The sequence below is a fragment of the Aplysia californica genome, unplaced genomic scaffold (genome assembly GCF_000002075.1).
Source record: "Aplysia californica isolate F4 #8 unplaced genomic scaffold, AplCal3.0 scaffold00068, whole genome shotgun sequence".
NCBI classification, from domain to species: domain Eukaryota; kingdom Metazoa; phylum Mollusca; class Gastropoda; order Aplysiida; family Aplysiidae; genus Aplysia; species Aplysia californica.
In genome coordinates this window covers 1,551,854-1,567,437 of record NW_004797338.1, presented here as the reverse complement: position 1 = coordinate 1,567,437, position 15,584 = coordinate 1,551,854, and the positions used below count along the sequence as shown (strand labels likewise).

Sequence of the window (15,584 nt, the reverse complement as noted above, 5' to 3'; positions counted from 1 at the left end):
GAGAGAGAGAGAGAGAGAGAGAGAGAGAGAGAGATCTTGTCAGTTAGTTAGTGTTTGAGCGTTTAATCAGCTGCTTGTATTGTATGCTTCATGGGAAGCTGAAAATGATTCAGAAAGGTTTATGGTCTGCTGTGGTAATAATATAAGTCTAGTGTAAAGGACATAAAGCTTGCTTTATTATTAATATTATTATATTTTAACTTCGCACCTCATATTAAAGGCAATATCTTGATAAATACCTAACAAATCTGTCTGAAAATTTCAGATAAGACACTGCATTTATTTTACAGTAAGGGAAACGTATGGGATGCAAAGTTAAGAATGCTTTTTATCTTTAGTTTTGAACTTATAGTTGTCATGGGTCTGAATGAAAATTAACAGCTTTCAACAACGTGTGATGACATCTGGCGTTCTCACATCTTCACATCGCCGACGTATGGACGGGATGAATCGAGGTATTGTCTATTGATGGGTAATATTCCACTCTTCAATTAGGGAGTAATCTGTTCTGACTGAGCAAGGGGTACGGTGCTGGCGTGGTGTTGCACGAATGTCGCGAACTAAAATGTCCCGCAAATCCTTAATTGGATTAACATTTGGTTAAATGCGCTGGTCATGGGTGCAAGGGAGAAATGTTGCTAGTTTTGAGAAATTGATTAGTCACAGCAGCCTTATGAGTAGATGCATTATCATGCATGAATACTTGATCATGGGCTTGATTATGAAAGAAAAGTACTTTGGGCTCGACAACTGGAATGATTTAGCCTTGGCCATCACACGCAACGCTGCGCCCAGTGAAGTCTGTGCTGGATGTGATGGGGCTGCAGTTTTATGCGACAACCTAGGCCCTTTAGCACAAAGGTTCCTATGTTTCAAACGAAAAAGAACAGTCGTGACAAAGATCGGACTGTCATTTCTTAGTCTTTTCGACACATCCTGGGTCCTTTGTTTGACGGTTGAAATTGATTTCTCAAGCGTGGCGTTTATAATCAATGAGTCAACCATCCGTTTTGTCTTTCTGTGTTCTACTTCTACTCGCTTTGGTCTGTCCTTTGGGAGCTTATCGTTGCCATGTGATCTCGTGTGGCATACACAGTGCGTCTGTTCACGTTGAACCTTCTCGCGACTAACTATAGCGGAGGGCCCTCCTGAAGCGTTCCAATGATGTGATTTCTTTCTGATTCATTTAGCCAAAGCATGGTGAACCGAAAAAGAGAAGCCATTTTCATATATGGCAAAAACCTGGGAGGAGTCCAACTTTACGTGTGTGGTTTTTGTTTTCAAAGTCACAAACACATTTTCAAAGTATTTGACAAAATTCAGAACCACATGAATGCCATCGTCAGACAAAATGATAGACCAGTGCACCCTAGTGAGTACAGTTCACGAACGACAATGAGCTTACGTGATATTTGTAAAATTTTCATATTAACTGGAAGTGTTCTTTTTGAGCTACACGCTTTTAAAATGTGTGACGTTAAAAATGTTAAAGAGTATAATAATAATAATAATAATAATAATAATAATAATATTATTATTATTATTATGATTATTATTATGATTATTATTATCATTATTCTTCTTCTTCTTATTATTATAATATATATATATATATATATATGTGTGTGTGTGTGTGTGTGTATGTGTATGTATGTGTGTGTGTGTGTGTGTGTGTGTGTGTGTGTGTGTGTGTGTGTGTGTGTGTGTGTGTGTGTGTGTGTGAGAGTATCACGACTTGGTAGAATCAGGCGCTCGTCAATTTTTGGGCATATGGAGTTCTTTAAATCGTCTCACAGCCTGTTCATTTTCCTTGCTGTTGGTGAAAAAATATCCATCTAGTTTGAATAGAAGTCGATATATTTGCGATTGAAGGAGGTCAAGGTCGCCTGGTTTCAGGGGTAAAATTAGCGAGAAAATGGCCGCCAAAGCTTGACAATTTCCATAGCCTGAGAGTCCTTGGAAACTGAAAATTTACATTTTTTATACCTTTAATCAATGTTTTTCGACACAGAAATGTGTTTTTAAATAGATATACAAGGTGTTAGGCCAAAAAGAAAAAAAAGAAAAATAGAAAAGAAAATTAGAAAAAAAAATGCCCAACAGCCAAAAAAAAGCCAATTTCTTTGATTTCATTATTTTGACGAGCGCCTGATCTCACCACGATGCCTCTCACACACACACATACACACACATATATATATATATATATAGATATATATATATATATAGATAGATAGATAGATAGATAGATAGATATATATATATATATATATATATATATATATATGAGGGGCTGAGATGCAAAACCGTTACATCTATTTAGCGCTTTTGAGAAAATCAACTTTTTAAAATGCTGTTATACGCAGGAACATGGGTTAAAAATATTTTTTGATTGCTTTTAAGAAAAAAAATCTGTTGGCTTTTGGCCGTAAACGCGTTTTGCATCTGAAGCCGGTACCAATATGCACGTATTTGAATTTTAAAAATGGATTGTTTTCCAAAATGTCGCTTATCGGGTTTTGCATCTCATGCCCTCATATATTTATATATATACTGTCAAAAATGACCAATGAAGGTGGCGTGCAATAGTCACTAAAATACAAGCGGTATAATAAAATATACATTACATCAACCGAGCCACCAAGGCCGTATGGATCATTAGAAATGGTGTACCTTCAACCTGTAGCCTAATGTGTATATGTGTCCCTGCCGGTCAATACCATTCATATGAAGGAAATTTCAAAACTGAATTAACATTATTTTAAAAAACGATAACCTTTTCCCTACAATTTATAACAAGAATGAAGTAAAAATGACCATATTTGACGAAAATACAGAACTTTTAATTGTGCGAGGTGAGGAAACACAAAAAGGAGAAAATGGCCTCCGAAGTTGAGCAACATGTTTCCGCAGCAACGGGGGTCTAGAAGTTGAGATTGAGACTTGAAATTTAGCAGTTATCTTGGCTATGCCACTACAAGGTAATATGCAGAAGTAGAAAACTATTCATTCAAATAGAAAAAAAAAATGAACCCCCCCCAGAATTTTCACGATTATGGACTTCACATCAAATGCAACAAAATATTACCATTATTATAGGTACCTGATACTAGATTTTCAAAGTCGCTGTAAGTCAAATTCATGTTTCATATTAAAGGCCTATGTCTCCTGAGAATTTTGGTACCATACATTTTCCTCTCAGTCAATGTTTAAGAGAATGGCAGCTGTTTCGATTTAACATAATAATCAAATATTGCTGAAGTCTTTAACTGACTGCAACCCCATGTTTGAAAGATATTAAAAGAGTACCAAGTGCACCAAACATCTCTACATAAACAGAGTACAATCATTATAACAAAGAAATAAAGCCTAATCTTTTCCATGACTGCGAGATCATTACAAATCAGAATTGTATTGCCTCAAACACTATGATCTGTCGTTATTTCAATTAAAACACCGAGCGTTGTCTCGGCCGGCATTACACCAGCCCTCGCGGCAAGCGAATTGTCTCATACAGTACTGTACTGAGTGCTTTCGGTAGTTTCGCAAAAGGATTCATGCAAAAATAATTCCAAGCGGATGACTTTATTCTAATACAAAAAGAACTTCTCTTTCTATTGTTCCTTTTTTAGCCGGTATTTAGCACATTTCGTGTAAAAGAATTATCGTTGAAAACTTAGACGCTTTTTTTTCAAGGTTTTCTATCCAAATGCCAAAGGCCAAAAATAATAACCACGGGAAACCATGCTCAAAGCTGTATAGTTTTCCGCCAATGAAAAGACAGTATTTAAGAATCAATCTTTCTGCAAAGCATTCGAATGCATGGGTGTCAGTTTTGATCCGGCCCACCTCGCTTCCTTTTCGACGGCAATTCTCCAGCTCGTACTCGGAAATACAAATAACTTTCCTATTGTAAAGAAGGAAATCTGAACTTTTTCAAAGTGTTCAGCATTTGGTGTTTTATAGCAATATAGCAAAGAAACAGAGACCTGAATTACCCCCATTTTACCGAAACCACGCGCTTGGAGGGCCGCGAGTCGGCTCACGTGCAGTGTTTGCGCTACCTAGTAGCAAAAATAGCACCATAAACACACCAGAGCACACACACACACACAAACACACACTCACAAACACAAACACAGACACACACAGGCACACACATACGCACACATACAAACACACCAACACACATACACACACACGTGCACATAGACCGCCTCGCTGGCCTCTTGGTAAGGCGTCCGCATTGAGAGATCTAGAGGAAGGTTGATTAATCTTTTAAAAGCACTAAAACACAATAAAAACAGATTTTTAAAGTCAATCTAAGCGTAAAACTGAAAGATCAACAGACGATAGCCGCTAGCAGGGCACGCCCACACAGTCAGCTGTTTACGTAAACAAGCTTGAAGTGAGCTAGAAGTTACCGTTTTCACTCCATTTTGCCAATCAGAGTTGTCTACATTTCAGACCATTTATGCTCGAAAAGGGGTCAAAATCTAAAAATAGTTGCGAATGAAGCCTGTTGAAGCAAAGATACTCTAATGTGGAGTAACTTTGGTTGAAGCAAAGGTGGCCATGAGGTAATGACTCTAAAAATAATCTCACAGCTTCACACTAGCAAGGTCCAAATTCCTTTATCTCGTCACCCAAGATCACAACAAACCCCACACACCTTCAAAATAAATCAAAATAGAATATTTATAGTGGTTTAAAGTTGTTTAATTTTTTATCTTCAATGAAGCAGAAGACATCTAATGTTCAATATATCCAAAAAAGAAAAAAAGAAAATGGATAGCCACTTTTTGCCTTTCGAGCCTAGTAGCTGATAATAGAACAGTGCGTCTTACGACTGATATTGACCGGGGCAGACAGATAATATAAAAAAGACATCTCCCCTTCTCTTCCCTGCTAACACTGTGGCACGCCAAAAGAAAGAATAAAAATAGTTATACAATAGGAATAACAATAATGATGATGATGATGATAATAATAATAATAATAATAATAATAATAATAATAATAATAATAATAATAATGATAATAATAACAATGATAATAAAAATAACAAATACAATAATAACAATAATAAAGACACAACAATAATAACAACAGCAGCAGCAGCAACAACAACAACAATAATAATTATTAATGAGGACAATAATAATAATAATAATAATAATAATAATAATATAAAAAAAATTAAAAAATAAAAATAACAATAATAATAATAATAACAATAATAATAAAAATAACAACAATAATGATGATGATGATGTAATTAATACTAATAATGATAATAATAGTAACAATAATTTTAAAAAAAAATAAATAAAAAAATAAATAGCATTTATCCTGCGCATTTCCATTTTCTAAAAGATGCTCAATGCGCCTTACAATGAAAAAGACATCACATCTTAAAAATTAAATGGGGCTCTCGTGGCCTAGAGGATAAGGTGTTGGCCTCTCATTCAAAGGTCCCGGGTTCGATTCCGGGTAGCGACCAACAATTTTCTTATCTAAAATTGTCTCCTTACATACCTTCCCTGATCTCTAACAATGTTCTGTTGTCTGCTTTCATTTCCACTTTCTGCCCCCACCCCCTCACCTCCTTTGCCCCCTCCTCTGGGCTCCTGACTCTTTCTGCAGCCTCTCTACTGCTACTCCTTGGCTCCTCCTAACTGCTGTCTTTCTGCCACACCCCTGATCCTCTGGTAGGAAAGATCTACACCTAGCCTTCTCGGACAAGGGCGAAAAATCTCGGAGGGCCCGTGTGCAAGTTGCGCACGTTAAAGATCCCTTGGTGGTCTAAAATCGATAAAAGTAGGCTTCGGCCGCCACCCGGGTAAAATTCAAAATTTCCTACCAACGAAAAAGTATTAGGTGTGTCCCGCGCGCTCCTATGACCTTATGCAGTTGCGAGCGCCGTAAAACCCTATACTAAACAAACAAACAAAACATAAAAATTCATCGACTAGTGCGTATGTAAAACAACGTATTATACATATAATATAAATGCATATGAGTAAAATTTTATATGAGAAAAATAGTCTCGCAGTGAGTTTGGAAATGTGTTCACTAAAAAAAATGAGATGTCTTTTTTATATTATCTGTCTGCCCTGGTCAATATCAGTCGTAAGACGCACCACTGTTCTGTCATCAGCTACTAGGCCCGAAAGGCAAAAAGTGGCTTTCCATTAAAATTTTCTTTTTTTAATTTTTATATATTGAACATTAGATGTCTTCTGCTTCATAATGATAATAATAATAATAATAATAATAATAATAATAATAATAATAATAATAATAATAATAATGAAAATGACTAGTGGCGGCTCGTGGTTTATAGAACTGACCGGCGGTCATCCACGTCGACTATTTTCCCCTCCCCCACCCCCTCCCCCACCCCCTTCCTTCACAACACACACACACACACACACACACACACACACACACACACACACACACACACACACACACACACACACGCACGCATACACACATGCTCTCTCTCTCTCTCTCTCTCTCTCTCTCTCTCTCTCTCTCTCCTTGTTTTATACCCCTACTTTTGCCATCCCCACCCCCTCCCCCACTCACACAGACACACCACAGTAAACGATGTAGTATAATGTGAAAGAGCTGAAATATGCGGTAGCGTCAAGAAACAATATTATGAATAATGTAAGATGGAAGTTACTGAGATTAATAGAAACTCGCTTGATCGGCACAGAAAAAGAAACACTACTCGAGTCTATGCTAGAAAACAAACTGAAAGTGAGAAGCAATAAACCGCTGGTCCTGGCCTCCAGTACAGAATTTTACTCGTACTTTCTACACCCTCACACAAAATATTGACGAGCACTGGACCCGTTAAATATATGTAATAAGAACTGTCCTGTATGATGACAAAAAATCAATTGGTACTGTACCAGTGACGCTGTCCCAAGCAGATCAAGTCTACAATCAGATGCTATACAAAGCTGGACAAAGCACACGTTTCCAATCATTATATTATGTACTTCATCCACAGAATTCTACACTTATAGAACGGACACTGTACCACGTGACCTGTGAGGAATTGAAGATCGAAAACAATGGCGTCTTGAGGGCAAGATTTATCGTTTTCGGAAGTAACCCTATAACTTTTAGAGCAAGAGCGGCTTTTAAAAACGAGTGAAAAGTGGAACATTTACTGTCCAGTTTGTAATTTTCAGTTACAGAATTTACTGTGCAACCTGGAGATTGGAATTAAGGTTTTAAATTGTTGTGTTTTTGAGTGCAACAACAGAAAAAGCAGACATATAGAGTTTATATAAGATCTACAGAACTGCGAAAAAATTTGTAACACGGATGGGATTGTTCACAGCACTTCTAGCTTCCCACACACATTTTGCATACGCATATTGCCTACGTCATTTTTTTAGTAGCAAAACTTGTTACAAGAAATTTGTTTTACACTGAACATATTTTTTCACAAGATCTAATTAATGTTTTCAAAACATGCGTTCAATAATTAGCTTTATGTCGCCAGCAGAAGTAGAAAAAAAGGACGGACTTGCTTTTAAAAGAGATTTTGCTCCTGCTGTAAACTTTTCAAAATCTGTAGAAACCATTGACTGGGATTTTAAAAAAATATTGAGCTAGTATTTATTAAAACATTTTCTTTTAAGGAATTTCTAGAATAATATAGAACATATGTGTACAAATGTTTGAAAAAATACTCATCTGTTAAGACGAATTGATATAGATCTAAGTCATAGTGCAAAAATAAGGAGAATCTAGATCTAGATGTTCGATAGTTCAGTAGCCTAGATATTTGATAATAAGTTGCGCAAAAAAAATTTGACCGCACGCTACAGTAGTAGAGATAGCGTATTATTTTCATCCGAAACATTAATTTCCGCATCCATACACATTTTGGGCCTTTATAAGCACATGTAGTTCTACTTTAATTATGTTACTTTCATATAATTGTTTTTGAAAGCATTTTCAATTCCTTTCACTTTCACTTCAGACGCGCGGGCACATATAATTATGATTACAATTTCAGATTCAAGATCGGACGAATGTATTTATTAAATAGCGTATAATGTTGAGTTAGCCAATGCATTGCAATGCGCGCTATTATCAATTATTGAATTGTAACAAGACTTCAATTTGATCCGTTTACTGTGTGCGGGGATTAAAAATTAAAGATTATAGATTCCAGATCTGACGAATGTATTTACTAAATAGCGTAATAGTGCTGGGTTAGCCGATGCCTTGCGATACGCGCTTTTATCAATTAATTGAATTGTAACAGGACTTCGATTTGATCCGTAACAAGACACCACTTATTTTTTCTTATACGTGTTAAAAAATGTGTGTTTGTTTACTGTGTGCGGGCATTAAAGATTCCAGATCTGACAAATGTATTTATTAAATAGCATATGCCTATATGCAGGGGTGGCCAATGCATTGCGATACGCGCTTTTATCAATTAATCGAATTGAAACAGGACTTCAATTTGATCCGTAACAAGAGACCACTTATTTTTTCTTATACGTGTTAAAAAATGCGTGTTTGTTTACTAAGTGCGGGGATTACAGGGGGACAAGATCATCCCCTCGACATGTGATCCAGGGTATGGGGATACATTTTTCTCAAAATGCACACAGCTCTGAAATCCTTGAACAGTGATCACTCGCCATGAAACTCTTTCTGTTGTGACTGTAGACACAAGTTTCTTCATTATCATATCTGAATGAGCCTATCATTCATGCATTAATTAGAAACCACACCCCAAACACACACAAAAAATGACTTTGAACATATATTCAGGAAACATATGCCAGTTCCACTCTTGTTTACTTTGTTTTGCATTATTGGCTTTTATGCGTAAAACAATATTTGGGGCCTTTTCTGCATTTTTGTATTTTTGGCAGCATGTACAATAGGCCTATGTATTTTATGTGCAACCGACACATTCTCCAATCTCTAGTATTTGTTAGACTCGCTCGTGCTTTAAACAAAGCATGTTGTACACTCTATATTTCACTGATACAAACCCAGAGATGAATTCTTAAAGTGAAAAATGATACATTTCCTCGATATAAGCTCAATTTATTGATATCTTTCTAGTAAATTGGAGAAAAGGCTTATTATATTGTTCTTTTTTGCTTACTGTGGATTGCCTTAAGTTTAATGACAATGTAATTGTAGGGAGCATGTTACTGTCAGCGTCCCCTTTATCGTAGATCTAGTACTAATCAAGACTATCTAGATATTTTGCCAACAGAATTAATGTTCATAATTAGTGTTATTATCAAGTGTATTGTGATTGTGAAGATCTTTAGTAGATCTAGATCTAGATTCCATCCCATCATTTAAAAAAAATACAAACCTACAACACAAAAACATTGTAACATTGCCAATTATGACATATTGTTGGCAATAAAAATGTACTAGACTATTTCACTATACACGTATTTCCTCTTCGAAGAAAGTTTTAATATACTGATGTAAGGTGTCTTCCAAGCCCTACCACTAGCATCGGCGTGCATAGCAACGCGAAGCCTCGCTGTGCGGCTCAGCCAAAGCTGCCCTCAACTGGCCGCCATGTTTTAGTTTCAATTCCTCACATCGAATCAGTGATCTCGAAGAGGGAGTTCCGCTTCTATAAGTGTAGAATTCTGTGACTTCATCGCACTTCTCAGTTCTCAGAATTGAACACTGAACACTGTGTTGAAACAAAGTGGGGAAGTGTGTCAAATGCTAATTATAGAACTTGGTATCTAGCTGGGGTGAGGGTTGAACAGGGGAGGGAAGGGAGGGGGTTTTCGGCCCAGACTCTGAAAGCCGAGTGCCTATTGCTCCTCGTTAAAATTCTCCTTATATATCTTCACTAGACGATTCCTTCTTTCGCCGGCCAGACTCCTAAGGGCCAGATAAGTTATTTGTGGGGAGAAAACGATGAGTAAATGCCAAACAGGAACTATAGGTGGTTAAAAAGTCAATAAACGAAACAGATTAGTGCCATGCTGGCAATAAATGTTCTGATAGTAGTTATAGAAAGGCTGAATGATAATAAATACCTGTTTTGCTGATAAAATAATATATGTGTCTGTGCCTCTCAAGACAGTCTCATTCTTAATTTTGTAAACTACAAAGAGGCCAATCTGTCAATAATTTATTAAGGGATGTACTAATCGCTCTGAGGGCTGACGATGGATTTGTCCATGGGACTGACGCCATCGCTAGGCCTAAGCCAAGCCCGCCGTGTGTTTGGCCCCGTACGTAGTACGAAGTTCCGCGACGTGACGGCTTGACGGGAGACGATTTAAAGTTACGAGCCGGCGCGATAACAAACGTGAAGGAATGAGGTTATGTCGCGACAAAACAGCCGTGAATCCCACTTGTCTATTTGAGCGCCTTAAAATCGGCAAGGTGTTTTTGAATGTTGATACATGTTTGTTTGGATTTACTTAAAACTGAATGAAAATCGCCATCAGCAATAAACCTCTAGTCAACAGTTCAGTTGACAAAAATCTGACCGGCACCGCCGGTCTTGCTCAGTTAACAAACCGCCCCTGACAATGACCTATTTAAGCCAAGTTACTGATTACAGTGACAACAACCATGATTATGATAATGGCGCATCTTAATAGTAGTAGTAGTAGTAGTAGTAGTAGTAGTAGTAGTAGTAGTAGTAGTAGTAGTAGTAGTAGTAGTAGTGGTAGTGGTAGGAATAGTAACAGCAACAGCAACAGCAGCAGCAGCAACAGCAGCAGCAGCAGCAGGAGGAGGAGGAAGACGAGGAGGGAGAGGAAAAGAAGAAAAACAAGAGAAGAAGGAGGAGGAAGAGGAGAAGGAGGAGGAGAGAGATGAGGAAAAAGAACAGCAGTGGCAACAACAACAGCAACAACAACAACAACAACAACAAAAACAACAACAACAACAACAACAGCAGCTGCAAAAGCAGTACCAACCACGGTATCAGGAAGACCAAACGAGAGGGGGAAATAATAATACTCTCAAAAACAGATAGGCAGATAGGCAGACAGGCAACTAAGCAAAAACAATCACAAACATTCCTATGCTAACGTGCACATCCATTTAGGAATAAAATGCTAAGCTTTACTGACGTTGTTTTTCGGTATCGGGAGTCCTTTCTTGATAATGTCAAAATACTTCAACACTCCGTTGTTGCCCAAGCAGGTTGAAACCACATTGTTGAACTCATCCGAAGACGAGCAAAATGCGGGGATGCTGGACACGCTACAAGCCAGAGAAGCTAGGACAACTGCAAATACAAAAAGAGTCATATTAATATGTTCCTGCAGGAGGTAAATAGGTAAACCCGCGTTTTGATTTCATTAGCAAAGAAGGCAGCATTTTAGCCGTTCAAAAATAAGACAAAACAAAAGAATATACAAAAAATAGAATAATTAAGAAGCCTTTTTGAGGTATTATGTAGTCAAAATCTTTTTAATTGCGTTTGCTTTCAACGCGTTCCCCATAGTGAGGCGCAAAACATTATTTTTTTTCCTAACTGAGACTCATCATGTACAGCTTGTTTGGCTTCAGTTTTTCGTTCAAAACCCGCCATTTTAATTGTCACAAAACAAATAGTACAGGTTGTTTAGGTACCTTTTTGAAAATAGGGCAGACGCCTGATCATATCGTAAGCTGGTCACTATAGCCATTGTCCAGCACAAAAGCATAGGAGTTTTTGAAAAGTGAATATAATCTTTTCATTCTACTTACTTTTAGCCTTGAGATTATAAATCGTGATTTACCTTCTCAAGCAATTATTTTCTTCAACGTCATACGTTTTTGTGAAAGGGCACTCTTTTCCGGTACGGTGGCTTTTTCTGCGGGTTCATGAGAGGTTGGAAATAAACATACTACTTACTGTACAGTTCTGGAACATGTGAAATTTACAACCACATCAGGCGAGATTCGAAAATGAAGATCACATATCTCAAACTTTTTTGAAAGATTGACGCCAACAGTAAAATGTACTTTAATATCAATTCTAAAAGGTACTGGACGAACTTTGTCTTTTTTAAAACTTTTAAAACTAATTTTACAGGAGACGGATAAACTGATTCTCTCCGTCATTTGGTGTTCGTTTGAAATTCACAATTTCACCAGGAGACGACCTTCGACATACATCAAGAGAAACACGATTTACCTCCAAACAAAACTTGATCAGTTATCTCCGAGAGAATGAAGGTATTATAGTAAACTGGGTAGCAAACTGTTTTTGTGGCTCCGGTAGCAAACTGTGTCTTCGTGTGCGCTCTGGGTGTAATGGGCTTTTATGTGTTAGACATTGGACTCTAGCTCTGCCTCCCAGTATTGTATTTGCAGCTCTTTGTGTCTGAACTGAGTCATCCGTAAATGTGTAATATCCTTGGTCGCGCACTATGCCCTATTTCCGGAAGCAAATAGCGGACCCGTAATCGTGGCGTCGCCTGCTCTCCGCCTTATGTGCCTGACAGTGTAGGGAGAGAGTAAGTCAGACCCGCGGTTGAAGCCACATGCACGATAAGGAAACCTTGTAAAGGATGTCGTGAAACGATTGGTTGGCCTTTTTCTTTATTTTCTCTTTGGCAATTAATTTTCCATCCCTGTAACATTGAAGCAATATTCAATTTCCTTCACAGAGTTTAAAAAATACTCATTTTTTCCCCCTGGAATTCGTAGAAGTAGTGCTCTATATGCCATCCTTTGGACTCGACATATTTTTAACGTGTCGTTCGAAACGTTTTCTGGCCCCCAAACACAAGAACCTGCTAAATCATGAGTTTTAAAGTTCTACATACACTGTACATATTCCGTATAAAGTGACTTCTAGAGACTTTAGGGTGAGGGGGTGGTAGTAGGCTTCACTGGCAAGCTGATTAGGTGCCATACGTGTGAGATGTCCAAACCACCTGATTGTTTTCCTTCGGATGTAGTGGAGGACACGTGTTGTTCCCACCATTTCTCTAATCCTGTGGTTTCTGACCATGTCCCATCTGGTTTTGTTGACGGCTCTCCTTAGACATCTCATCTTGCAGGTGGTTATTCTACGTTCCAAACGTTTGGTCATTGTCGATGCCTGGCACTGGTAGGTCAAGGTGGGGATGAAGATAGAGTTAATGAGCTTGTTGTTAGCCTTTTGTACTCTCGCCTATATTTCTCTGTTGAGACGCCCGTCTTCAGAAAAGATGCTACCAAGATACTTGAACTCGCTGACTTGTTTCAGCGGATTTCCGTCGATGGTGATGTTAAGGTCGCCAGGTGTTCTGCTGACTTTCATCGTCACTGTTTTGCTTTTACAGATCTTCATTTTGAGCTTTTCACATTGTATATTCAGCCTGTCTGTGTACTCTTGAAGTTGCTCTTCTTTCTCATGTGCCAGGCTTTGATCGTCCGCAAACATCCTCTCATTCAGGTCTATCGGATTAAGGTTTGCTTCTTTTGTAATTTTGTCCGTGTATAATATAAACAGAAGCGGTGATAACACACACCCTTGTCTCACTCCAGATGACACGTCGAACCAGTCAGTGAGTCCGTTTTGGGTGCGGACTGTGCTCATACTGTTGTTGATGTCTCTGATGATGTCCAACAGTTGTCCCCTAATGCTGTACTCTTCAAGTGTTTGCCACAGTTTATCTACTCTATCAAACGATTTTTTCTGGTCTACAAACACAAGATTCATTTTTTGTTATATGCAATTGTTCTTTCACTCAGTTGTCTTAGAGCGAAGATAACGTCTGTGCACCCTTTCCCTTTTCTGAAGCCCATCTGCGCCTCACTCAGTAATGGCTCCCCCTTGTGCCTTGTACGCTGTTCCAAGATCTGTGGGTACATTTCCTGTGTGGCTCAGAAGGGATATTCCTCTGTAGAAGTTGCTGTCTTTCTTGCTGTCTTTCTTCTTCCAGATTGGTATCACAACTGCACACTGCCAGTCTTCTGGAACGTTCCTCTCCCTCCATGCTTTTGGAATATTGTGGTAAGCCAGGTGATTGCTGTTTCTCCACATGCCAGGATGGCTTCAGTTGTAATGCCATCAATGCCGGCTGCTTTGTTCCTTGGGCTATTCTTCAGTGCCTGCTGTACCTCTGATCTTAAGATGTTTGGTTCTTCTTCTTCTTCTGTGTATCGTGGTTGAAATTGGCTCTGTGTGTTTCCTTGGCCGCTTGGGTTAAGGAGTTCCCTGAAATACTCCTGCCATCTGTTCTTGATGCTGTCTTCTTCACTGAGTATGTTTCCATCTTTGTAATTGACTACTGTTGTTACATTACTATCATTATTACAATTATCAATATTATTATTTAGTAGTAGTAGTAGTAGTAGTAGTAGTAGTAGTAGTAGTAGTAGTAGTAGTAATACCATTAACAACTAAATATATATCGTAAAATTACTCTTGACGGTTGCAAACATACTTATCACGCTCTCAATTAAGTAAAAAATAAATCTGGAGGTCACTAAACATAATTCAGTAATTGGTACAGGCACCATTTGGAAGCATTCTTCGCTTTTCAAGAAATGTTCAGTACCATATTGTAAATGAAGAATGAAGACGTGGGTTCTTAAAACAGAGAGACCAGTCAATGAGCAATATGACAACACCTACACGACGCACAAACATTTCATTGACAGAAACAACAGCAGCAATTTGCTACCTCATAATTACAAAGTTCCTTCTGACATTTTGGACAGTTTTGAGTTACTATAAGACCATGAGGTCAGGAACCAAACGATCTAACTGCTCTATCAAAATCGTAAGATTATTCGGAGTCGTTATCAAGATATACAAAGACTCGCATTCCTAAAAGCTTGACATGATGTGATGCTCGAAACCTTTGAGGTCAAATTTCTCAAAACTAGGTACTGAGCAAATAGAACGTTGTAATTCTGAGGTAGTGGATAGTTTAAAAGAGAAATAATGAAATTACTAAGTCGGATTCGAGCATCCTGGCATACCCGTTTCTTCTAAGTAAGGTAAATAGATTTCTATGCTTTTATATATTACGTAAACTATGACAGGAAGCTAGAAATGGGATGATCGTTTGAGACAAAGGAATAAGAACAGATAGACAAATCGTTGCTTCAAATGGAGTCAGTGAACACATTATGTGCACACATCTCGGGGAATTTTAGCGGAATGAGAATATCGACAGCAGATAAACTGTCCTCAACAAGCAGCAATCAAGAAATACACGATTTACCTCCAAACAAGACTCGATTCATCGTCTCCGAGAGAGTGAAAACGTAGGCCTTGGCACCAACACTCTGGTTTCGGGAGCAGAAAGATTCGTCCTTGATTGTACTGGCTTGCATGAGTGAGACACTAGGCATGCCCTCCTTTTATATAACTTGTCGTCACTCCTACTCAACCCTGCAAGTCTGAAATTAGTCATCCATAGTACGGATGGCTGTCGTCTGTCGCGTACCCTGACCTATATCCGGGATCACTACTATCGGACGTGTCATTAGCCCAGATCCAAATTAAATTTTTTATTATTATTATAAATATTATTATTATGATTATAATAAAAATTATGTTATCATTATCATTATTTGTTATTATTCGTTCTTGATTGTACTGGCTT

At 38.0% G+C, this 15,584-nt stretch overlaps 1 protein-coding gene across 3 annotated transcripts in view; it reads right to left on the bottom strand.

Moving 5' to 3' along the window:
* The window catches only part of LOC101863418, a 25,900-nt gene extending 10,475 nt beyond the window's left edge, over positions 1-15,425 (bottom strand). Inside the window, exons 1-2 of one of the 3 annotated variants that reach the window (XM_035968584.1) lie at positions 15,201-15,425; positions 11,121-11,278 (exon numbers count right to left, since the gene is read on the bottom strand). In XM_035968584.1, the coding sequence (XP_035824477.1) occupies positions 11,121-11,278; positions 15,201-15,330 (288 nt within the window). In that variant the 5' untranslated portion in view covers positions 15,331-15,425. The remainder of the gene's footprint in view (positions 1-11,120; positions 11,279-15,200) is intronic. The other 2 variants (XM_005093727.3, XM_005093726.3) reach the window with 2 other exon arrangements.
* Between the last annotated feature and the right edge of the window lie 159 nt (positions 15,426-15,584).